General features: G+C 38.5%; 1 protein-coding gene across 2 annotated transcripts in view; it reads left to right on the top strand.

Annotated features, from left to right (window-relative positions):
* The first annotated feature begins 442 nt into the window (after nt 1–442).
* Nucleotides 443–24052, top strand: part of LONRF1 (LON peptidase N-terminal domain and ring finger 1) — a 29295-nt gene continuing 5685 nt past the window's right edge. Inside the window, exons 1-9 of one of the 2 annotated variants that reach the window (XM_019750539.2) lie at nt 443–1376; nt 10774–10892; nt 12157–12279; nt 15017–15166; nt 15695–15935; nt 16031–16127; nt 17457–17571; nt 21659–21780; nt 23881–24039. In XM_019750539.2, coding sequence (XP_019606098.1) covers nt 656–1376; nt 10774–10892; nt 12157–12279; nt 15017–15166; nt 15695–15935; nt 16031–16127; nt 17457–17571; nt 21659–21780; nt 23881–24039 — 1847 coding nt within the window. In that variant the 5' untranslated portion in view covers nt 443–655. The remainder of the gene's footprint in view (nt 1377–10773; nt 10893–12156; nt 12280–15016; nt 15167–15694; nt 15936–16030; nt 16128–17456; nt 17572–21658; nt 21781–23880; nt 24040–24052) is intronic. The other variant, XM_074329705.1, reaches the window with a different exon arrangement.

Here is a 24052-nt window from a genome sequence, read left to right as displayed (position 1 = left end):
TCACAAAGTCATCAGACTGACTTTACACATTCCTAGGCCCTCTACGTGTCTATCTGTAACTTGGGCATAAACTAATGAAAATGCAGATTTGTACCTGACAACCCTCACACTACAGCCGGAGACTCTCACAAAGGGCGCGGGTCCCAACTCGGGTGGGCGGGGATCTAAGGCTTAGTCCCACGAGAGGCCAGCCTCTTGGCAGAAAAGCGCCGAGGAAGCAGGCATTAGGGTAGAAGCCGTGGCAGGTGGGGGTCTTTCGGCAGCGAAGCGAGGGCGATGGAGGTCTGGGCTCCTTCGGGCTTTGTTCAGTTACAAGCCAGGCCCTTCTTTCAGGGGAAGCCAATTAGATCCCCGCTGGGGGATCATCTGACCTCCTGTCCCTCGCCAGGAGGGGCTTCGGGAGGGGCGGGGCCAGCCAGTCGGCCCCCTGGGGACCCGACCGGCGGCGGTGCGGGGGAGTCGCGGGTGCACTAGCGGAGCCCGGCCCCACCCCGCGCACGCCAGGCCCCGCCCCCGGGGCTTCCCGGGCGCGCGCCGCCCCGCCGTGTCCGCGCGCCACGCCCCCCTGCTCGCGGGCCGCGTGCGGAACCGCGCGTCCGGGAGTCTCCAGGACCGTGGCGGCGGGCGGCGGCGGCGGAGCAGCCCTCTGCGGGCCATGTCTTCTCCGGCCGTTGCGAGGAGCTCCCCCGGAGGGAACGGGGAAATGGCCCCCAGGCCGCGGAGCCGAGGCCGGTTCTGGGAATTGGGCGGCGGCAGCGGGGACCGGCTGGAGCGCGCGGCCGCGGAGTCGGAGTGCTGGGAGCTGCTACTCCGCCGCGGCGAGCTGCTGGCTTTGGGCGGCCACCTGAAGGGAGCGCTGGAGGCGTACGCGGCGGCGCTGCGCCGAGGGGCCCCAGTCAGGCCCGAGTGCCTGGGCACCCTGGTGGACTGCCTGGTGCTCAACTACCGGCTCCGCCATGGGCTGGGCTGGAGCGCGACCCCGGCAGCGGGCGCGGACTCCGGCGCCGGTGGGCTGCTCAGCTGCCTGGGCTGCCGGGACTTTCTGAGCGAGCCGGTGACCGTGCCATGTGGCCACAGCTACTGCCGCCGCTGCCTGCGGAGAGAGCTCCGCTCCCGCTGCCGCCTCTGCCGGGACCGGCTGCCAACCGCCGTTGCCGCTGCCACTGATGCTGAGGGCACCGCTCCGCGGTCCCCGCCTCTGGCCACCTCCATCGCCACCTCTGGCTTCAGAACCAGCGTCGTCCTCAACCACCTGGCCGAGAAGTGGTTCCCGGGCCAGCGGGAGCGAGCCCGGGCGACCGGCCGGGTCGCAGAGCTGCTGCACCAGGGGCGCTACCGGGAGGCCCTGGCCGCCGCCTGCGAGGCGCTGCGAGCAGGTGACTGCGCGGGGATGCGGCGCGAGCCCGGCCGACCCCACCCTCCTGTCCGGATGGGATAACTACCCAGAGCTCGTCTGTGCCCCCGGGAGGCGTCTCTGCTTCCCCAAGGCTGCCTGACTCCCTTGTGTCGGGTCTCGGGTTCCTCGAGGGTATGGGAGGGGGCGGCGCCCTGGGGTGCTTCGGTCACAATGGGGATCGCCGTCGGAGCCGACTGTGACGCGGCGCGGGGAGGGGCGCACAGGCGCGGGGTTCCCTCGGACGCGGCCTTGCGGTCTGGCGGGCGCGTCCTGAGCGGAGTGGGGGCGAGGGCGCCGGAGCGCGGGATGGGTGGGAGTTGGGCGAGCCGGAGCGGCCGCTCGCTTCCTGCCGCGCTCTTTCCGGTAATTGGCCGCTCCGCAAACGACAGCCGGGGCGGGGAGAGAGGATCCCCAGCTAAGGCTAGGCGGGCAACGTTTACCTTTGTCTCCCACAAAAGTCACTGGGGCAATTTGGAAGCCGCGGGAGGGCAGAATTGCATAAGCTGTGTGTGTGTGGGGGGGGGTGCGTTGTGTAACGGGTGACGTCCGGTGGGCGTGGCGGGAGCTCGGCGCCCGCACCCAGCACCCGGGGGCCCCTCTGGCCACTCGGCTCAGGGCGGGTGTCCGAGCTGCCCAGGGGTGTTCAAGTCTTTCCTGAAAATGCCTGCGGAATTGGTTCCTCTTGATAGTGTCAACCTGCCTATTTGAAATCATACTTATTTCATAAACATGTATGTGCTTTGTTTCGAATACACCTAGTTCACGGCCCAAGATAAAGAGGTAGTCTCATCGAGTTCTTTGCCACGCTTCTGTTTGCCTTTCCACTCTTGATCAAGTTGCGGGGATAGGCCTTTAGATCTTCTGTCTATTTCTTCACCTCAGAGAAGCAGCTTCGGCCACCTAACCTAGGTTAGCACTTTTCTTAAGGTGGTTTTAGGCTGTGGAAGGGGACATTTCAGACTTACCTATGTAAAATGAAGAATTGTTATTTAAATCGGTTGTTCTCTGCCTGGGGGAGTTTACCGCCCAGGGGACATTATCTGGAAGAGTATCTGGAGACATTTTTCATTGCCACCCCTTGTGGGATTGGTGCTGGTACATCCAGTGGGTGGAGGGCAGGGATGCTGTTAAACATCCTGAAATGCACAGGACTGCCTCCCACACAATCGCCAGGCGCCAAATGTCAACAGTGTCATTGTTAAACCTTGTGTTAAATCAGCATATTTCAAGCTTAGCATCTATGATGACTTAAAGTGATACTTGGGGGAATAATCCCCAAGAAAATAGACATCTAAAATGTCAGGGTTGCTCGCTCCCAGATTGTGAAAGAATTCAAGAGGCACAAAGGAATAGAAGTTACAAAGTTTATTTAAAAAGAGAAACACTGGCAGAGGAGTTGCCAGGGCCACAGTGTGGAGTAGACCGCTGCCCTGAGTTTCTGTTTAGCTGGGATTTTATACTTTTCTAACCAGGATGTAATTTGCTTGGGCCTGTAGTGGAATCTTCTATTGTGTTCAGCTTTGCCTTTTGGGGTGGGGGGAGGTGTGGTTAAACTTGTTATCACAGTCTTTGTTGTGTAAACTTAAGTTAGAGCCCCCTCTCATCTCCCCCCCAGTCAAAAGGCTACCCCCTAGGCTCTTTCTGTTTACCCATACCTGTCTTATAAAATAGAAACTGATGTTGGGTATTAGGTAAACTTAAAAGCTATGTAACTGAAAGTATTTTTTTATGGTTCTTTTACCCTAAGTGCTTATTAGACCTTTTTACTTAGAATATATCAAGTTATTTAACACCTTTAGAGCTCAAAGCATAAACCTGCCATGTTTTCATATTCTTTCACTATTTTTATGGGGATGCTAAACCCAGAACAAAAGAGAACTGTTTGGAATACAAAATTCTGATACACACAACTCTGTTGCTTTGGCTGAACAGAGGTTAAAAGGGGAGGTACAGACCATCTAGGCCATGGTCCTTATTTTGAAAATGAAGAAGCAGGAGCTAGGGCAGTGAAATGACTTGTCCAGAGCCCCACAGCTAACTAGTTGTAGAGGGAACACTGTATTTTCCTTCCAGTTCTAAATGTTGGAGTACTCTTCCTGCCCTTATAGCTCATCCAATGAAAATTTTTAATAGAAATTTCCAAGGAAGTTTTTTTTTTGTCATTTGTATAAAATAATGAAATTTATCAACAGCACTGTTTAGTATTATGATTAGTGATTTGACCTCTTAAAGTAGTTGCTTCATAAGAATTCAGGTCCTAATCCATGGCAGAAGAGTAAGCACATTTACTAATTAAAGTCTAGCTTAATGTTCTGTGACCAGTAATCTTTTAATTAAGATTCTGGGCCTTGGATTGAGGATACTATTTTTAACAGAAAAAAAGACTCTGAAAGATCTACTTTTTTTTCCCATTTCCATAGATTGCACATGGAAATGTTGCCCATTCAGCTACGTAATCCTACTTTTGCATGACTAGAACCCAAGCCTCCTGACTTTCATCTCATTAGCTTGTTTTCCCCTCATTTTTAGGTCTTTGGAAAATCATTACTTCCATATGTGAAAATATGTCTGAACGGTACTAATGAGGATACTCTTTTTTCACCCTTCGAATTCTTAGTGCAAAGGAGGAGGAAAAAAATCTTAAAGCTACCAAATAATAATTGGTAATTTACAGATATTATGTGTTTAACCGTTTATAGGCATAAATAAAAATATTTTGTAGAGTTGTAAATATTTGTACAGTTAGGTGGTAACTTTTTGAGAGTTGGCTAGTTAGCTAGATAGGCATTTGGAATGTATTTTTATAATTATAAAACTACAGTTGTTACTAATGATGCTTTCATTTGGGAAAAAGAACTTCACTACAATTTTTTCATGTAATTTTTATAATGAAACTAGTAAATATTAACTAGAAAAATATAATCTATTCTACAGTTAGCCCACACAAATCCAAATTTATCTCTGTCAACAAGAAAGGAAAGCTTGAAAACCTTTGCCAAAATCAGAAGTTTCCCATTGAGATTACATAAGTTTCTGTTGAATTGAAATATATTTAGATAACACTTAATCCATTGATCTTTTGATATTAACTCTCAGATGTTTCATAACGTTCTGTCTTTTTTGTATTCAAGGATATTATGTAAAAGTCTTTTCTGTATTGAATCTTTATACTTGAGTATATTGAAATGATCCCACTTTGCTATGCTGTCTTCCTTTTAGTTTTAATGAAGTTTTACACTGACTTGCCTCCTCCCCTCCTATACCGCTCTCCCCCCAAAGAAGACGACAGAACAGTATAATTACAGTTTGAAGTGGTTTTTTTTTTTTTTTTTTTTATAAAGTGGTTTTTTAAAAAGGAAGGTCATAAGGGGGAGAACATTTTATTTAAAATACATGGAGAAGGAAATTTTGTCTTTATTAATTATATAGTCTTGACTATTACCAGGTATTTTTAAATTCTTTACGTCATTTGATCTTCACAAAGAATCCTGTGGAGTACTATTACCCTCAGAAGGAAATTGAGGTACCTCAAGCTAGACATGCGGTATGGCTTAGTGGTTAAAGCTGTACATGCTGGGAGCTGACTGCCTGGGTTTGAATGGCAGTGCAGCCCTCCACTTATTTTCTGATCTTGGGGCTGTAGTCTAACTTCCCTGTTTTGGTTCCCTTATCTGAAAAATGAGACTAGTATCTACCTCATAGATACCAATAGATTGGTATCGTAGATAGGTACCAATAATAACAACCGCCTAGGTCTGTTGTGAGAATTGTCAAAACCTGTAGTGTTTAGAATGGTGCCTGAAAGTGTAAACACCCCATAAATATTAAAATGCAGTATTTTTTACAAATGTAAATAAACATGCTACAGCTACAAGATGATTTAGCTAAAATTGAAATCCGAATCTTGTGATGTCAAGTTCTATTCTTTTCTCTCTACCACGTTAATAACATTACCAGAGTAAGGGTTAAACCCTGATTTTAGATTGCATATGTTAATTAGTGGTAACATTTTAGCCTACATCAATAAAATATAAATACCGCAGTGCAAGGCTTTAGTTATACAAAGATTAGTCAAATTATGGGTAAATACTGAATACAGGTTAGGAAAATGTAAAGGGTTTTTAATCTCTTAATCAACTAGGTTAACATGAAGAGATTTGAATTTAATCAGTAAACTAGGTGTATTCTGACTTATTCTATAAAGGACAGTAAATATATTAAGAGCTAATGTCATTTTTTATCAACTTGTTTTGAAATATTTTGTAATATTAACAATAACTATTACTTGTTGAGCACTTTTGTGCCAAGCAGTGTTTTAATTGTCAAGATGCATTATCTTATTTATTTCTCAAAACAGTCTTAAAATGTTGGTGTCACCACCATTTATTTATAGGTAAGGAGACTGAGGTTCAGAGTTAGGTAAACTGTCCATAGTGGATCTGAACCCACATCTTCTGAATCCAGTGGTGATAATCTTAATTAGTATTCTTGGATTTTTATTAATCATTCACTGATAATTTGTCAGTTGGCAGCTTTCAGTTTAGCTGTGATAACTGAGTCCTACCGCACTGAACTTGATAAAGTAAAAGAAGCAAAGAAATTTGGTATTTTGGTTAGCCATTGAAATTTGTGAAATAGCTTGACATATAAATAAAAAAAAGGACACTCAGAAGAATGAGAAAAAGGATATGAACAGGGAATTTGTATAATTAAACCATCTAAATAGCCAATGAATATATAGTAGTTTTAAGGTTCAGCCTCACTGAAGAAGTGCACATTAAAATAATTATGCTACTTTTAATTTGTATTTTTCTAGGAAACAAAAACAGCTTGTGGGACTGTAAAATAAAGTTTTTATAAAAGGAGGGGTAGCGGAATGTATTGAAAACTTTGTGTAGCTACATAATTTTCTGCACATTCAGCTTTATAAAAATAACTAAGGAAGTAAGCAGATATGTAAAGGCATATAGATAGATGTTCATTGTACTGCTTTTTATATTAGCAAAAATTGAACTAAAAATTGCAGTGTAGGGAATTTTTAAAAGATTGTATACAGTAAAATATTTTGCAACCATTAAAAGTCTTGTGGACTTAATTATTAATTACACTGACAAAAAGAGCAGATTATAAACAGTATGTTTTTGGTGTATTTTATAAAACTACGTTAAAAATGTAATCTACGTGCAAGAGAAGAAGTACAGGTTTTATACCAACACTGGTTATTTTTTTGTGGTGGGAAAAAGATTTTTAATTCTTGATTTTCTATATTTTTCAACTTTTATAAGTAAACATTTAATAACTTGTAATTAGGAAAAAAGTTTCTTGAAGATGAACTAAAGAAACAACCTGTAGCCTCTCGGTACTAATCACATATCCCTAAGGTAAGGATTGGAACAAAGATGAGGAGGAATCGAGACTGGAGGACTTGATCCTCAGCCCATGAAATAAATGCCTTGGACAACTTAAGACTAGTTTCCTCAGATGTGTAGTAGAATTTTATTTCAAAATTTTTGACTAACTACTCACAGTATTACTGGATCTAAGAGAAAAGAAAACGAGAGCATGAATTGAGTTTAAGCATACCTATTTTCATTAATTTCCCCTAGTTCAAGCCAGGACTTGATACAAAGATAGGAAATAATGGAGAGAGCTGAAAAACGGATTTTATAATTAATGCTATGCACATACAGTGAACGAATGCGATCGTAACAGCAAACCCTTAGCAGTGCTTACAGTGTACCCTGTTCTAAGCATTTTGCATGTATAACTTACTCTTTTGAGTAACGAGCTCTGTGAGGTCAGTGCTGTTCTTCGCATAGAGGTGAACAGCGAGACCTCTGCAGCCAGACAGCCTGAAGGAGGATCTCGAATCCACCACTTACTAGCTTTTTGATCTTGGGTAAGTTACTTAAACTCTCTGTGCTCAGTTTCCTCATCTATAAAAATGTGGACAATACTAGACACACATAGGAATATCCCGAAGGTTGTAAATCGTTTGAGAATAGCATATATAAGTGGTGTGTCTTAAATAAAAACAAATTAAAAATAACCAAAACCTCAATTTTATAGCTGAGGGAACTGAAGTAGAGGTGTTTGGTAAATTTGCCCCAGGTCACAGGGAGTTGAGTGGAAGAGCCAGAAATTAAACCCAGGCATTCTGGCTGCAAAGCTCATGCTCTTGATCTTTATGATACACTGAGTGAAGGTAGACTCAGAGAAACGCATCTTGGGAAGAGATTGGTGAGCTTGTTGGGTGAGAAAAAGTTACCCAGACCAAGGGGAGGTGCCGTGATATGATGAGGACGGAGCTCAGAGCAGAGGAAGGAAGAGGCATGAAATTGGTTTACCTGGGGCAGGTGAGTAGTTAGGCCTTACTGAGACTTCAACTGGGAGGCTGATGAAGATAGAAAGTAAGGCTGGAGAGATGGGCAGGAGCCAGACGTGAAAGAACTTGTATGTTGTACTGAATACCCTTTTTATCCTGTCTACGATGAGGATATAGCTGGTGTAAAATGGGAGGCAGGGAGACTGTTAGCAAGCTATGGCTATAATCCCAAAGAGATTTCGGGAGCCTAAACTACAGCAATTAACAGTAGGATTGAAAAAGAGCAGAAACAGATTGGAGAGACATTATAGGAGATAAAATTGACAAAGTTCAGTTTGATTTGGGAAGTCAGTGGTGTTAGTAATAGAGAATACAGTGAAAAGACACCTTTCTTTGGTGGTGGTTGTTTTTGTGTGGAACACTGAGTGAGGAAAAGTACAGCAGGTAGTTGGAAATTTGATGAATCTGAAGGTAGGGTGAAAAAATCAGACTGAAGGTGAAAGGTTTGGGAATTAAATCATGCTCAGTACAATTAGCCCAAACTACGTCTATGTTTATTTTTCTTCGTTTTTTCAACCAATTGCGTCTGTAATGTGCCAGGTATTTGCTAAGCACAGCGGATCCCTGCAGTACTGGACTGACAGGGCCCTCCCTGATGGCGTGCCCAGTGAGGTGACTTGTTCCATCCAGGTCCTCAAGGCCAGGTAGAGAACATAGAGTAAATATTTGTTGACTTTCCAACTTGAGTTAATGACACAGCCAAAGCTGATTGCTTTTTTCAGTTGCCTTTCAGAAAAGTTTACATGGAGGGCATACATTCTGTATGCTTTGGCTGTTCAAAGGGCCTCAATTAGTGCATTTGGCTTTTTAGAATTAGGAGGTGCCCCTAATGTCTTTTAAAAGGTATTGAGTTTGAACTCACCTGGTGAGATTTTTTGTTTTTGTTTTTTTCTTAATAAGAATCATTCAAAATAATTATTCTACTAACAGTTGAAGTTCTCAATAAAAACATTACCTATGAGGAATTAGAGAACAAGAGTTTTAAAATCTGACCCTCTTGTCATCTCTTCTTAGGGTATATTAGGGTATACCTCTTCTTGCCCCAATATTCACTAACTCTTTAGGACCCTCCTAGGGAGCCTCAACATTCTGAGTGTTTTCATGTTGAGAGCAGAGGGCACATAGTCATTTTTTGTTTTGGTCAGAGTGGAGAAGTTTGATAGATTGGGTTTTCTCAAAGACAGAGGTCTTCTCAGTTACTTTCTTCAGTACTGCCCTAAAAAAGCTATATATAAAGGTGACTGTGAAAGGATGTGATATTCAGAAGTTCTGGATGTGCACTGCATCGAGTGTGAGGCAATGGGGACTCTCTGTAAAAGAAAAATATGGGAATTTTTTTGAAAGCCCAGGAAAGGATCCAAGAGTGGAATGGGCTGCTTGTTGCAACAGTGAAGTCCCTCTCTTTGGAGGTGCTGGAGCAGAGGCGGGTCTCAGGATGCTGTTGGAAGCTCCCCAGCTGTGGGTGGAACACTGCATGTCCTGGGCTGCAGTCCTTTTTTTTACAGCTCGGGGTTTTGATGCTGATATGTTTACTACACACTCTTGGACTATTTTGGCAAACACTGCTCTCGACTTTCTGAACTCCAGTTATGCTTGTCAAATCAGGATTACAGGATTCTGTTTCACAATAAAGGAAAACTTTCTAGTTAGATAATAAACTCCTCAGCAACAGGGATAAAGTAAACTCTTTTGAACACCTACAGGGTCTAGCTTTGTGCTAGAACTTTTCATTCTTGATTGATTAACCTTTTAAGGTGGTTAATCAATGGTGGGTTTTTTTTGTTTGTTCAGAGATAATGATTTCCAATTATATTGTTTTAAGAAAGGAAAGATAAGATATTCTAGATTTGTCTTTTATTTAGGAAGTAAGACATATTTTCATGAAATACTAATTTCATTCTTTGTAAAAATCTTTCATTGGTTTATATTTGAGGGGACAATATAATTCCAATTCTCAAGCACCAGCAATTGAAAAAGACCCTTCTAATTTAATTGTTAAATCAAGAGTTATGTATAGAAAAGCAATTATTTAAAAACGAGTAAACCATGGAGCGATTAAGGAGTTTTATTAGTTTTTGTTAATGAGGTCTTTATGCCCTTCTTGCAATGAATGCTTTATTTTATATACATACATTTTTGAAAGCTTCAAAGATCAATAGCTTTAAAAGTCAAGTTTATGTCATCTGTAGATTACTGAAAATTAATTTCTTGCTTAGACTTCCATTTTAGAATCTGTGTATCTGTAACTGATTATAATTTTGATGAAGCAGCTAAGTGTCTGAAATTCTGAATGACATTGGATACTTAATTTGATTGCTCACCTAGAGACATAGAAGATAGTGAAATTAACAACAAAGTTTTTGTTTTTTTCCCTCAGGTATGTTTGAAACTTAATCTGTTTTGGAATGGTCCAATACCATTCTTGCTAATGTCAGGAATTAAAATTTTAACCTCTTAAAAAAGCTGACTCTCATCAACCCATTTTCTCCCAAGTAAGGACCATTATATACCTCATGAGATTGAGCCTTGGTCAGTCTTTGTTACTATGGAAATTCCACATACAGTAGTTTACACATAAATTTATAAATTTATAAATGAAGATATAGAAATTAGGGTTTAAAAAATTAAATCTTCTAAATATTTAAGGCAAATCTTGTAAATAGCTAAGATATGCCTTTTAAATCTGTATAGAATGCCCTATGTTAAGAAAACATTTGGTTTCTTAGAGGTAATTAGTCATAGTAAAAAAATATTTCCAGTATTCTTAAAAAACACAATTTCCTCCTCTAAAATAGTCTATAATGATTTCATATAAATTACAGATAAAATTCAACATATAAGTAGGTTGCACCTATACTGTGCTTGGTTCACAACCTTTGGTTTGGTGGTTATCGACTGGAATCACTAAGTCTATTCTTTAACGTGATGTATTTTGTGTATTATACAATAATCTTTTCAAAACAATCAACTTCTTATAAAATGTTTATTTCAGAGCCCAGCGACTTGACTCTAAAAATTTACAGAGCTGAATCGTATGCTGGTCTCCAAGAGTTTAAAGCAGCCATAGAAGATTTAAATGTAGTTCTCTTTCAACTGCCAAATTGGCCTGAGGTAAAATTGCTGTTTATTATTTGCATACATTTTAAAATTTTAACTGGGGAACCTGCATTCAATTATGGTTATAAGTTTTAACAGAATGGACTGGTTCACTCTGAGTAAAATATATAGAGTTCTCAAAATCTAAGGTCAAAACTTTGGATAAATATCTGACAATTTTTTAAATTGTAAGAAATCATTGTTTCCTAACTAAAGAACAACCTGAATTCAAGGCACAGAAAAAAATAGAGACTTTGGTATACAATATTTCCTCAAAGAGATACAACTGGCCATGTTGTGAAGATGGATGCAAATTGGACATGGATGGAGAAGGTTTATTCATAGAAAGAGAAGAGTCCTTGAGGCTGGAAAACTGATTGAGGCATTTTGTTAGGAACCAGACGATTAGGCAGTGACTTAATACAGTGGGTGGGACACAGGAGGTTGCCTTCCTGTATAGTTTAAAAAAGACTTGTGGCCTATATATAATCAGTTTACTGATTTTTCCTTTTTATCAAATGACAAGGCAAATCAGTCCATCTCCCCAAAATGTTATTTAAGCTAGAAGTTACTCTTTTTTGTGAGTTTTTCCTTTATTCAAAACTGCCTTTGAAATTGTAACAGATATATACGATGTCAGAGGGGTAGTAGATTTGGGGGTGGTTATCACTTTGTGAGGGATGTAAATGTCTAACTATTACTTTGTTTTGTATACCTGAAACTAATAATAAAAAAAAAAAGTCCTCCTTTTATGAAACAATGGTGACAGTAGATGGTAATTATTGTAATGTGTGCTTAAAGTTTCTAATGTAACAAAATAAAAAGATGAAAAATCTTAAAAAACAAAACAAACAAACAAAAGAAACTGTGCCTTTGAAGACCGTATAGTAAGGAGGCTCCAAAATTATAAATTAATGAGTAAAATCCCATGATGGCATGACTGGTTAGTACAAGGCAAATATATTGGAAGAATAAGAGGGAAAGTGATCTGTATGGACAACTTTAAAATTGTTTAAAAAAGAAAGAACTCTGCACTTATCACTGAAGTGATATAATTAGAAATGTGGTTTTGAAGTCATTTTTCTCGGCCTCAGTTTCTCCATAGTGCTTCTCCAGGGTAGTGTGCACGTATAGCTCAAAAGTGCTCTGGGCTCCTCAGTCATTCGGTTTCAAAATGAGCATTTCTGAGCAGATCTTTTTTTCCTTTTCTTTACTTGATGTTGATATTATTTTTAAAAATTCTATCAATAAGAGTTGTGTATATGTGCTTTTATTAAAGGTCTACTTCAGAAAAGGAAAAGTGCTCCACGATGCTGGCTTTTTAGGTGATGCCTTACAACTATTTCTGCAGTGCTTAGCCCTTGATGAAGATTTTGCACCTGCAAAGCTAGCAGTAGAAAAGGTAAATCAGTGTACTGCCTATAATAATAGGACAAGGCAGGGCTAAAGCACAGTTCTTTAAAAGAAAATGCTAATTAGAAAGTTGGGATAAGAACATAAGGAGTCCGTGAGTCAAATTTAGTTGCAACTTGACAAGTGGTTTTCAGGTTCATATACTTAGTGTATTGAGTTCTTACTGAAATCAAAACATTTCATTCACAGATGTTTAAATGCATTATTATATTTAGATGTTCCCTAATATTCTGATCCGAACCAGACTAATTATCCTTAATTAAACATTGTTGTCATGATGTTCTTGCTCAGGAATTTTTATTGGCCTGCCTTTTACCTTTCATTTCAGGTCTAAACTTTGCTTACTTTTTATATTGCCAGTAATATTGCTCCATTCAACTTGTTTCGCCTTGTTTTTCTCAGTAGTCTATAGATCACTTTCCAAAATTTGTTCTGTGGTGTGTTAGTTGGTGTTAATTAAAAGAAAAAGGGGGAAAGGGTTCTCTGATCAAATGACTTCAGGAAACATTGGGTTAAACCAAGTTAAACAGGTTTCTTCAAAACCTGTCAGAGTTTTTGCTATGCTAACATGACAGTAACTCTCAGCTTTTGTCAAATGTTATTCAGAGTATGTGGAAAGACTAGAGTCTTTGAAAAATTGTTTGGGAAAAATCTACCCTAACACCATTTCAGTGCCCAGTCACGATTCTCGCCTCAGTATCCTGCCAACATGCCACATTGTATGTCGTGTTTAAGTCTTAGACTGTGGCTTTTTATCAGAATTATCTTTGGTGCTTAGTAAACAAAGATTCCTGGGCCCCACCACAGACCTTAGGAATTAGAATCTCTGGAACTGGGACATAGTTTAAGAACCTTGGGAGAGTCTTACGTACCCTGAAGTCTGAGAACTTTGAAATTTTTCTGAGATCCCAAATGCCTTACGAATCCAGCTAACACTGGTATGTCCTCTATGAGGTTTGTTGCATACACATTCTAGCCTACTGATCGAACAAAAAATTGTTTACTATTGTGTGTTTTCTGACTGTTCTATATTTGTTAGTGTTACTTCCCTGGGGAGATTGCAAACTTTTTAAGGGCTTATAATTTTGCATTTTCCATGCTATTGGATATCCTTATATTTCTGTACATATTTGTTTGTTGCTTAATAAGGTCATGTATATGCAGAACAACTGATGCTTTGAAAAATTTGTTTTTCCCCAATATGTTTTTTGTAAATGGTGGTATAATTTACGTATAACGAAATGCATGGATTTTGTAGTTCAGTTTTTTTGAGAATTTATAAACCTATGTAACAGCACCCCCATCAAGATATGGAATACTTTATCACCCTAGGCAGCTCCCTCGTCTCCTTGCCAGTAAATCCCCTATTACTATGCTCCCAGAGTCGACTATTATTCAGATTTTTATTACCACAGTGTAGTTTTGCCTATTCTAGAACTTCATATAAATGGAATCATGTAGCGTATACTCTTTGTGTCTGGCTTTTTTCCCTCAACATAGTATATTTTTGAGATACATCCAGTAATTAAAAATGTTTTATTGTTCACTAAGTAGTCCATTGTATAAACATATCACAATTTGTGGTATTTACAGTTAGTAGTGATTTTCAATTGGATTGTTTCCAGTTGCTGCTATGAACATTCTTGCACAAGTCATTTTGTGGACGTATATTTGTATATCTCATTGGTAAACACCTGGGAGTGGAGTTGCTGGGTTCTAGGGTAGGTGTGTGTTTAATACATTTTTTTTTAATCAGGGGAAATGTAAAAACATATACAGATTTTTAAATGTTCATTAAATGAGGTATTGCTCGAACACCTACCAGATATACACACTTTTGTTTACATTTTATTTATATATATATATGTATATATGTAATTATAGTTACATTATAATGGTTTATAAATAATTCTTATTTTTCTGTATGTGAGAGATAGCACAGTTGAGAAATCAAATATCCATATTTAGGCTTGAAGAAATGTTCTGCTGTGCACATAAATAAAGCTTATTTGACAATCAAAAATTGTTGAATCCCTCATTTTCTTCTAGCCAGTTTCTTCCCCTGTCTTGACCTGTCCTGTTTCTTTGAGAGTTTTAGAAGTATTCCTGATAGAAGCATCCGGAAAGTTTGATATTGCAGCTGCCTCCCAGGTTAATTCCCAGCTGTTACAGGGCAACTGCCATTTGGTGCTCCCGCCTAACAGCTGGACCTGGTGACTGCCAGAGCAGGTTCACAGTTCATTGAGAAGCTAAATTCATTGTAAATACATGGGATTCTAGAGTTTTGTCGTTAGAGGTCCAAATTCTTTAGTTCACATAAACACTCTAAGCCCAGCATTAAAATATACATTGGTGTGAGCCATGTTTTGACTGTATAGGACGCACTAATCTTCAAAGGTAAATATTTTCTACTTCTCTTAAGAACTCGTCTTTTGACAAGCCTTATATTAAAAAGTCAGCCTTTACTTTGGGTACCTTCTCAGGATACTAATGAACCACTCCTGTGCCTTCCTTTTGAATAATTTTTTTGAGGTGATTTGACCTTATTGAGACACACCTTGGTTTTGTAAGACTTTTAAATCTATTTGGCAGTTTCTCCCCGGCTCATTAAAAATAATGTCTGCTACAGATTTTCTAAAAATTCTTAAATATTAGGTAACTATATTAAGTTATCATTAACCAAATATTTTATATTTTCCATTTCTTGTATAATATTTCTCTTGCAGATTTTATTTGATTTACTATCACCTGAAAACTTAAAAGAAGGCCTGAAGGACTCTTCCTGGAGTTCATTACCATGTATTAAAAACAAACCTTTTGGTTTTCCTTTAGTAATGGAAGAGTCTCACTCTGCCAGTGAACTTAGCCCAGAGCAGGTAAGGGGTGAGAAAAGATTATCATGGGTTTAGTGTGTCAGTTTCTTTACAAGTTAATATCTTTACTTTCCTCATTTTAAGTAGAGTACTTAGAATCTGCGTAGGTACTTTTAACCTATTTAGCGTTGTCTTAATAGGATTTTTGTCTATAGCCTTTTATTTTACAAAAAACTTTCATGTAAAAATAGTTGTTCATTAATCACAATTTTAGGTCACCTGAATGTCAGAAAACTTTTATAGTCTCTTAGAAAATGGAAAACATTGTATTTATTTTAGTTCCTTCAGGGTAGGAACAACTATATTAGTATTACTGCTTAAACCTCATTATAATATAAATCAGCTTGATATTTAGGACTATATAAGTACTGGCAAAAATCATTTACTTGCCAGGGTTGTGGAATTAAAGTTGAGCTATTAAATGAACAGTAAAATGAATATTATAAAACATTGAAATTTCGGTTTGATTCTTGGCAAGAGCAGTAAAGGATAGTAAAGAAACAGTTATCCCTTGTTATTGTATTTTTATAGAACGAAGAAATACGAGAGGTCACGTCAGAGCCTATCAAGGGAAGCTTAAATCGTGCTCGGTCAGCACAGGCTATAAATTCAACAGAAATGCCTGCCAGAGAGGATTGTTTAAAAAGAGTGTCCTCAGAACCTTTACTCTCTGTTCAAGAAAATGGTGCTCTGCTGAAAAGAAAGTTGTCTCTTTTAGACCAGGACATAATTGTAAATGAAGATGGAAGAAATAAGCTTAAAAAGCAAGGAGGTAAAAATTTCAAAATACTCATATAAAACACATTTATTTATTGATTTAGAATGGCCTTTAAACTTTTTCCTAAAGATAACTCTTTGTTTAAATAGAAACTCGCAATGAAGTCTGTACATTTTCATTAACTTATGGTGACATACCAGAAGAATTGATAGATGTCTCAGATTTTGAGTGTTCTCTCTGCATGAGGTAAGTGTATAAAATTTTATAAAAGATAAATATTTTGTGTAAATGTAAATAAAATACAGGGTAGATAAAGCTACTCTACTCTGTAATAATAGGCAATGTAAAGTAACATAATACTGTACTAAATATCAAAAGATAAGAATTTTAGTCCTAGGTTGACCTTTCACACCTTGGACAAATAATGTGTGAATCTTGGTTTTCCTTACTTACAAAGTGAGGTATTTGCCTAGCCTCTCTCGCTGTGTCGTAAGAATCAAATGACTTCAGTATAAAAAGTACTTGGGAAATTGTGATGTACTATAAAAGCTATATGTATTATTATTTTTTTATTTTATTTTATTTCATATTATTATTATTAAAACTTAGATATATCCATGATTTTAGATTTGGGTAAGAATTCTAATTATGTATTATATGTATCTGATTCTATCTTGTTTGTATATTTTAACCATAAAATCCTGTTAAAGTACCATTGGATAAGGATTTCCATTATGTAGAATGCTTAGAATGCTAAAAGATGATAGTTTTGAAAGAACATTTTCCATTTACATAAACTGTGGTGGAGTCAAAGGAACAACGCATGAAGAGTCAGGAGACTTGGTGCTGGCCATGTGTGGCTGGTAGTAAGTAGCTGTATTTCTGAGCAAGTCTCCTAACTCTGAGCCTAGGCTTCTTCATTTATGAGGTGAGGGGATTAGACAAGACAATTTTTGAAGCACTTATACATCTCACAGTACTTCTAGGAAATTCAGAAGTGTCTCAGGAAATAATTGTAATGTAAGTAAAATGAGTTTTTCTGTATTGTTTATTACACTTGGTATTAAGCCTAATATTTCTTTAGGATTCAACTGTAATATTTATTGGATTATTCCTTTTAAATGAATTTTATATTGTAAGGCTTTTATAAGCTTATTAAGAAACCCAATTGTAAAGCGATGAGAAAGTAAGAATCTATACAAAAGCTAATTAATAATTATTAATGATATTTTTTACACTAGGGTTTTGAAATCTGGTATACATTTTATGTTTACTGCACATCTCAGTTTGGACGAGCCGCATTTCAAATGTTTAGAGCCACGTGTAGCAAGTGGCTGTTATATTAGTTAGTACAACTCTAGGTGCTTTGCAGGGTACCTCTGTTGATAGAAAACTTTTTTAAAAAACTTTTAAAAGTTTCAGGAGGTTGTAATTGCATTTATCACTGCCCCTTCCCACCAGACCCTCCTTCTTCCTTGTCTAAATAGATTAGTATTATAGTTCTATTATAGTTTGTTCAGTTTTTCTAATAGATAATTTAATGTGAAAACTAACATGTATTCTGGTTGATTTCAGGTTGTTTTTTGAGCCAGTAACAACCCCTTGTGGACATTCATTCTGTAAGAATTGTCTTGAGCGTTGTTTAGATCATACACCCTATTGTCCCCTTTGCAAAGAAAGCTTAAAAGAGGTAAACATTTATATATTTATCTGTTTGTCTTAAGTTTGGCCACATGGTTTGATTTCTGTTCAGCCATAGAAATAGTGATGCTGATGTTCAGAATGAATTAGATTATATATGCTGAGTGACCAAGAAGGATGACATTTCATTACCCGTATGTTAGCTTTAGAGAAATGTGAGATTGTAGAGCGTAGGGGAAAGCAGAGAGGTCCCCTGTACTTAATTTTTTTAATGGTCAAGTACATGGTAAGGAATAAGTTCAGTTTTAATGATGAGAATTTTAATAATGGGGAAACCCAACTGCCCTGCCTCCCATTCCCAGTAAAAGGCCAGATTTCAGGCCTAGTCCAGCCCTCTTAACATCAAAATGGTTCTGTCCAATGGAAATTTCTGCATTGGTAGCAATGATCTATTTCTGTGCTGTGTAACGTGGTAGCCACTGGCCACATGTCGCTATTAAGCACTTGAAATGTGGTTATTGTGGCTGAGGAACTGCATTTTTAATTTTGTTTAATTTTAATTAATTTACATTTAAGTAGGCACATGTGAGTAGTGGCTACCGCACTGCACAGCATAGCTCTAGAAAGGGATAGACTGGACAGTAGAGGGAAGCAGAGCTTTCCACAGCCCTTCTTGTAGAGTCAGTGATCCGCACTGTTAACATTGTTAGGAAACCAGCTAGATCCCTGGTGAGTGTCTTCTGTAACAGATGGGAGGACAACACCCCCTCAGTCCTGCATGGGGGACTATAGATCCCCTAAGGTGAGGCCAAACCCTTATAATTCTGAGTTCCAGTTGCAGTGACTGCATTGCTCAGGGAGAATGAGCCTGTCTCTGGTGGTGGACAGGATTGTGGACAGAAAAATAACTGTGTTCCAAATATGAATAAAAATTGATAAAACCATTTTGCTCTTGAATATACATAGCTATTTCTTATGTAGAAAACATAACTCTATATAGCTATTATAATGTTACATTTGATGTGAGTCTTACATAATAAGCTGATAATGTACAACACAAAACTGAATACAGAATATTCACAGTCAGGAAACAAGATAAACTTACTCTTAAAGAGTTTGTCAGTTACATTTTCAACTAAGGTACTCTGTTTTCAGGTGAAATATTCTTTTTTTTTTTTTTTTTTTAATTTATTGGGGTGACAATTGTTAGTAAAATTACATAGATTTCAGGTGTACAATTCTGTGTTACATCATCTATAAATCCCATTGTGTGTTCACCACACAGAGTCAGTTCTTCCATCACCATATATTTGATCCCCCTTACCCTCGTCTCCCACCCCCCACCCCCCTTACCCTCTGGTAACCACTAAACTATTGTCTGTGTCTATGAATTTTTGTTTCTCATTTGTTTGTCTTATTTTTTTGTTGTTTTTGGTTTATATACCGCATATCAGTGAAATCATATGGTTCTCTGCTTTTTCTGTCTGACTTATTTCGCTTAGCATCATACTCTCAAGATCCATCCATGTTGTCACAAATGTTCCTATATCATCTTTTCTTACCGCCGAATAGTATTCCATTGTGCATATATACCACAACTTCTTTATCCATTCATCTATTGAAGGACATTTTGGTTGTTTCCATGTCTTGGCCACCATAAACAAAGCTGCAGTGAACATTGGAGCACACGTGTCTTTATGTATAAATGTTTTCAGATTTTTTGGGTAGATACCCAGGAGAGGGATTGCTGGGTCATGTGGTAATTCTATTCGTAATTTTTTGAGGAACCTCCCCACTGCCTTCCATAACGGCTGCACCAGTCTGCATTCCCACCAACAGTGGATGAGGGTTCCTTTTTCTCCACAGCCTCTCCAACACTTGTTACTATTTGTCTTGTTGATGATAGCCATTCTAACGGGAGTGAGGTGATATCTCATTGTGGTTTTTATTTGCATTTCTCTGATGATTAGTGATGTTGAGCATTTTTTCGTATGTCTATTTGCCATTTGTATGTCCTCTTTGGAGAAATGTCTCTTCAGGTCCTCTAGGTGAAATATTCTAACTGCTGTGTTTGCAGTTTTTAGATACTCTAGTATATTATGCTTTTTTTTCAGATGAACAATTAAATACATTGCTTTAAATTTAGAGATATCTCATCTTAAAAAATGTCTGGAGATTGAAGGAGAATAAAATAAGCATATTATTTAAAAATATAACTAACGTACTGTTTAAAAATAACTATCCTGTGTCCCGACTTTGAAGATACCCTATATAATGTAAATTGTAAAATCTAAATATATATTTTTTTTAAAATAAAATTGATACACTCTACAATTTTACACTTTTCCTACTTGTCATTTTATTTTGCTTATTTTTTTGATTTGAATATATTTTAAAGATAACAGTATAGTAATCTAATGATTTAACATTTCCCTATTGGATTTGTACATTTCGTTCTCTTTTTTTTATATACCATGCTTTGCATCTTTGACTATTTCCTTATGGTAAATTCCTGGGAGGTAAATTAGTAGCTCAAAGTTCATATGTTTATAAGACTCTTAAAACCAGTTTCCTTAGGGTCAATTCCTGGGAGATAAATTACTAGCTCAAAGGTCATATGTTTATAAAATTCTTAAAACCACTTGCCAGATTGCCTAGGTCCCTAGAAATGCTATACAAATTTAAATTCCTATCAGTAATGTAAGAGAAGCTGTATTTCCCCAAATTTAATATAATGCATGAGTATTAAATTTTAAAACCGTTATTAATTTAATAGAAAATGGTAATAAAATTGCTTTTTATAATGTCTGTACTTTGATTACTATTATAACAAACTCGTCAGTTACCTGTGTCTGTATTACCCGCGCAGGAGTACCTCTCTCCAGTCTGTAGCCCAGTGGTTCTCAGAGTGATCAGCAGCATCTGTATCACCCAGGAATTTCTTAGAAATGTACATTCTCAGACCCCACTCCAGAGCCACTAAATAAGAAACACTGGGGTGGGGCTCAGCAATCTGTTTTTCAATCAGCCTTGATTCATACTAAAATTTGAAAACCACTACTATTCCTCATTTCCTAACCTCTCATGGTTCCTACTCTATTTTTCATTGGATAATGACAAACCCTTATTTAAGCTGGATCTACAGATTAAAGGATGCCTTCTCTTTGCCTTATCTTGTCATTGTCTCCCAAGAGTTTTTCCTCACTATTTGTATTAAATAAATTTGTGTTGGGCATTTTCTTTGTCTAAAATCCGGTGCAGACCCTCTGATCTGGTCCCTGCCCCTATGCAGTTTTTAGTTCAGTTACAAAGATAGGATGTATCCCTGTCCATGTAATACAGTGCAGGGTATGGTAACTGCCTTTTATGTGGTAAAGGCAGTAAAATACGGGGTTCTTGGGAGACAGAAAAGTAAAGAAAACTTTATGAAAAAGGTAAAATTGGAGCCAGATCTTAGAGGATAGATAGATAGGTTTTCATAGGAGTGAAAGGTGGCTTTTAGCAGTTGGAATAGAAAATGACACCAAAATGCATAAAGGTGGCAATTTTTCAGAGTATTAAGGGAATGGTACAAATGTAGCATTTTATATGGGAGGGGTCATACATGAAAAGCAACTTCTTCATAAGGATCTGAGTAATAGGGGGGTGACAGTGGAAGAAGCTGAAAGAAAAATTATTTGGACACTACCACTGAAATTGGGAACAACAAAAGGAATAGTTTTGCTTTTCTTAAATAAGGCAAGGGCATTATTTTCTTTATTCCTTTATTTTTGTTTCTCAGTTAAAACGCTAGTTTCAGGTACCCATGAGCTGTCTGATGGAAATTGGCCTGTGGTGTGGGAAATGGCGGGTGCAGGGCTGACAGCTGCTAATAAAGGATCTGTGACCATAGCAAGACACAGGTCATATAGAGTGCTTGGTTCAAGCTGCAACCATGTCATTATGTTCTTGAACAAAGCTTCAGACAGGTTTACCTGTTTAGTATCATCCATTGTAAGTTTCCCGCTCACTAATTCAATTAATTCAGAATTGACTGTAAATATGTAATAAGGGCTTTACTATATCAATTAAAACTGTTTTGTCTGTTTTGTACTTGAGGAAAAAATATTAGAATGTAAAATAATATTGTCTTCTAGTATCTAGCAGATAGGAGGTACTGTGTCACACAGCTGTTGGAAGAATTAATAGTGAAGTATCTGCCTGATGAGCTGTCTGAGAGAAAAAAAATATATGATGAAGAAACTGCTGAACTCTCACAGTAAGTGTCTTCTCATAAAAATTAGTACAATCAAATTACAAACTACTACCCTTTCAAATAGTAAGGAGAAACCTCACAACAAGCTGGATCCTGTCTTTAGTTCAACCCAGTCTAGTCAAAGGTGTATTTTTAAAACAAATGTCAGTGAGCTTCCCTTGTCCTCAACAGACAAAATTTTTTAAAAGTTAATTTGGCAACTTCCAGGCATCCTGTTGGGAATTACTGACTCAGCTCTTTGCACTGAACTTAATATTTTAGGTAGGCGAAGGGTTTCTTACAGTGACTTAAGGCAGTGGAATGGGGAATGGAGAGGTGGAGCTGGTGGGAACAGCAACCTTCAGCTGTCAAGGCAGGACAGGAGAAAGGTAGCGGATAAGTGGCCTAGATTGGCAGGGGGATCCAATTAGAAGTTTGGAAGGTGGGACCTTGAGACCTGATACTAAAATTCGAAGGCGAGGAGGCATGACTTAGGGGCCAAATTTTCAGTTTAAAAGTAGAGGAACTAGTACTTGTATATTAAACATTTTTATTAAACATTACTTTTATATAAGTAATTTATGGTTCTTTTGAAGATGAACTAGAAAACATAAATGAGCAAAGGGGAAAAAAGCCATAATCTGTAACCCAAAGGGAATCTCCTTTGGCATTTGGGCATAAAATCCTTGCAGATTTTAATATATATAAAAACACATTTTAAACTCAGATGGGATAATTTTATTCATATTATTGTATAACCTTTTCTCATTCATATAGACATTTAAATGTAGTATCCCATTTTATGGTTATGTCATAATTTATTAGTCCTCTCTTTTTGCTTCTAAGTTTTGGCTGCTATACACAGTGCTACATTGAACATTCTTATAGTACTTGGGTGGAAAAAAGGTAGTTGGTTCAAAGGATACGAACATTTAAAAAAGTTTTTGATGTATATAGCCAAATTCTCTCCCTTGTGGTTGTATTGTTTCAAACTATCCCCTGCGCTGTCAGTTTTCCCCATACCCTTGCCAAAGCTGGGCATTGCCTATATCTGTATCTTTCTTATTTTCTGCCAATCTGGCAATGAAAAACATATCATTTTAATTATCTGGAAAAAGTGTTATTGAGTTATCTGTTTTTGATAGTGAGTTTGAAAATACTACTTGTTTTTTAAACTTACTGGGAATATTGGGGAACAGTGTGTTTCTCCAGGGCCCATCAGCTCCAAGTCGTTGTCCTTCAATCTAGTTGTGGAGGGCGCGGCTCAGCTCCAAGTCCAGTCGCCATTTTCAATCTTGAGTTGCAGGGGGCGCAGCCCACCATTCCATGCGGGAATTGATCCGGCAACCTTGTTGAGAGCTTGCGCTCTTACCAACTGAGCTATCCGGCTGCCCTGAAAATATTTTTAATGCCTAAGAAATTTTAATGATTCGCTTTTTGTCTTTTGTGGGAGCACATTTTTTCTTATTGTTTTCTCTTTTCCCCCCCCTTTCTTCCACCTCCCCCCTCCACTCCTGTTCAAGCTGTTGTTTCTCAGTCTAGTTGTGTAGGACACAGCTCCCTGGCCCATGCTGGTGTTATGAGCCTTGCGCTAGCCCCGGCTGAGGCAGTTGGTCGCCCGGTCATCATTGGTGGGCCGCTCACAGTGCTAACAGCAGCTCTCACCAACCTCCGGCTGCTCACAGCCGCCCAGCTCTGAGCTGTTGTTCACAGTCTTAGCTGTAGAGGGCGCAACTCACTGGCCATGTAGGAATCGAACCAGTGACCTCGGTGTTAGGAGCTCAGCGCTCCAACCACCTGAGCCACTGGGCCGGCTCCTTATTGTTTTCTCATAATCACTTGCTTTTTCATTCATAAAGATACTTAGCTCTATAGGGTAACCTGGTATCTTAAATTTAAATTGAGTGGTATAAATAAAGGGATCACAAACAGATTTTTAGTGTTAATATTATATCAGTGCAAGCTTAATGAAAGGGATACTGACTATCGTTCTTGTCAAGAGTAAAAATCACCGTATTTAGAGCTCATTTCTTTTTGTTTCATAGTAATTTACTACATTTGCAGGCTTTAGTCATTTTGGTTGTGTGTTCTAATATATAATAATGAAAGTTTTCTCTTCTTCAGCTTGACCAAGAATGTTCCAATATTTGTTTGCACTATGGCCTATCCCACTGTGCCTTGCCCTCTGCATGTATTTGAGCCAAGATACAGACTGATGATTCGAAGAAGTATACAAACTGGAACTAAACAGTTTGGGATGTGTGTCAGTGACACACAAAATAGGTATGCTTTCTGT

This window comes from Rhinolophus sinicus, linkage group LG04, assembly GCF_036562045.2.
Source record: "Rhinolophus sinicus isolate RSC01 linkage group LG04, ASM3656204v1, whole genome shotgun sequence".
In the NCBI taxonomy this organism is placed as follows: domain Eukaryota; kingdom Metazoa; phylum Chordata; class Mammalia; order Chiroptera; family Rhinolophidae; genus Rhinolophus; species Rhinolophus sinicus.
Note: the sequence above shows the minus strand (reverse complement) of the source record. Positions and strands in the feature narration are given on the sequence as shown.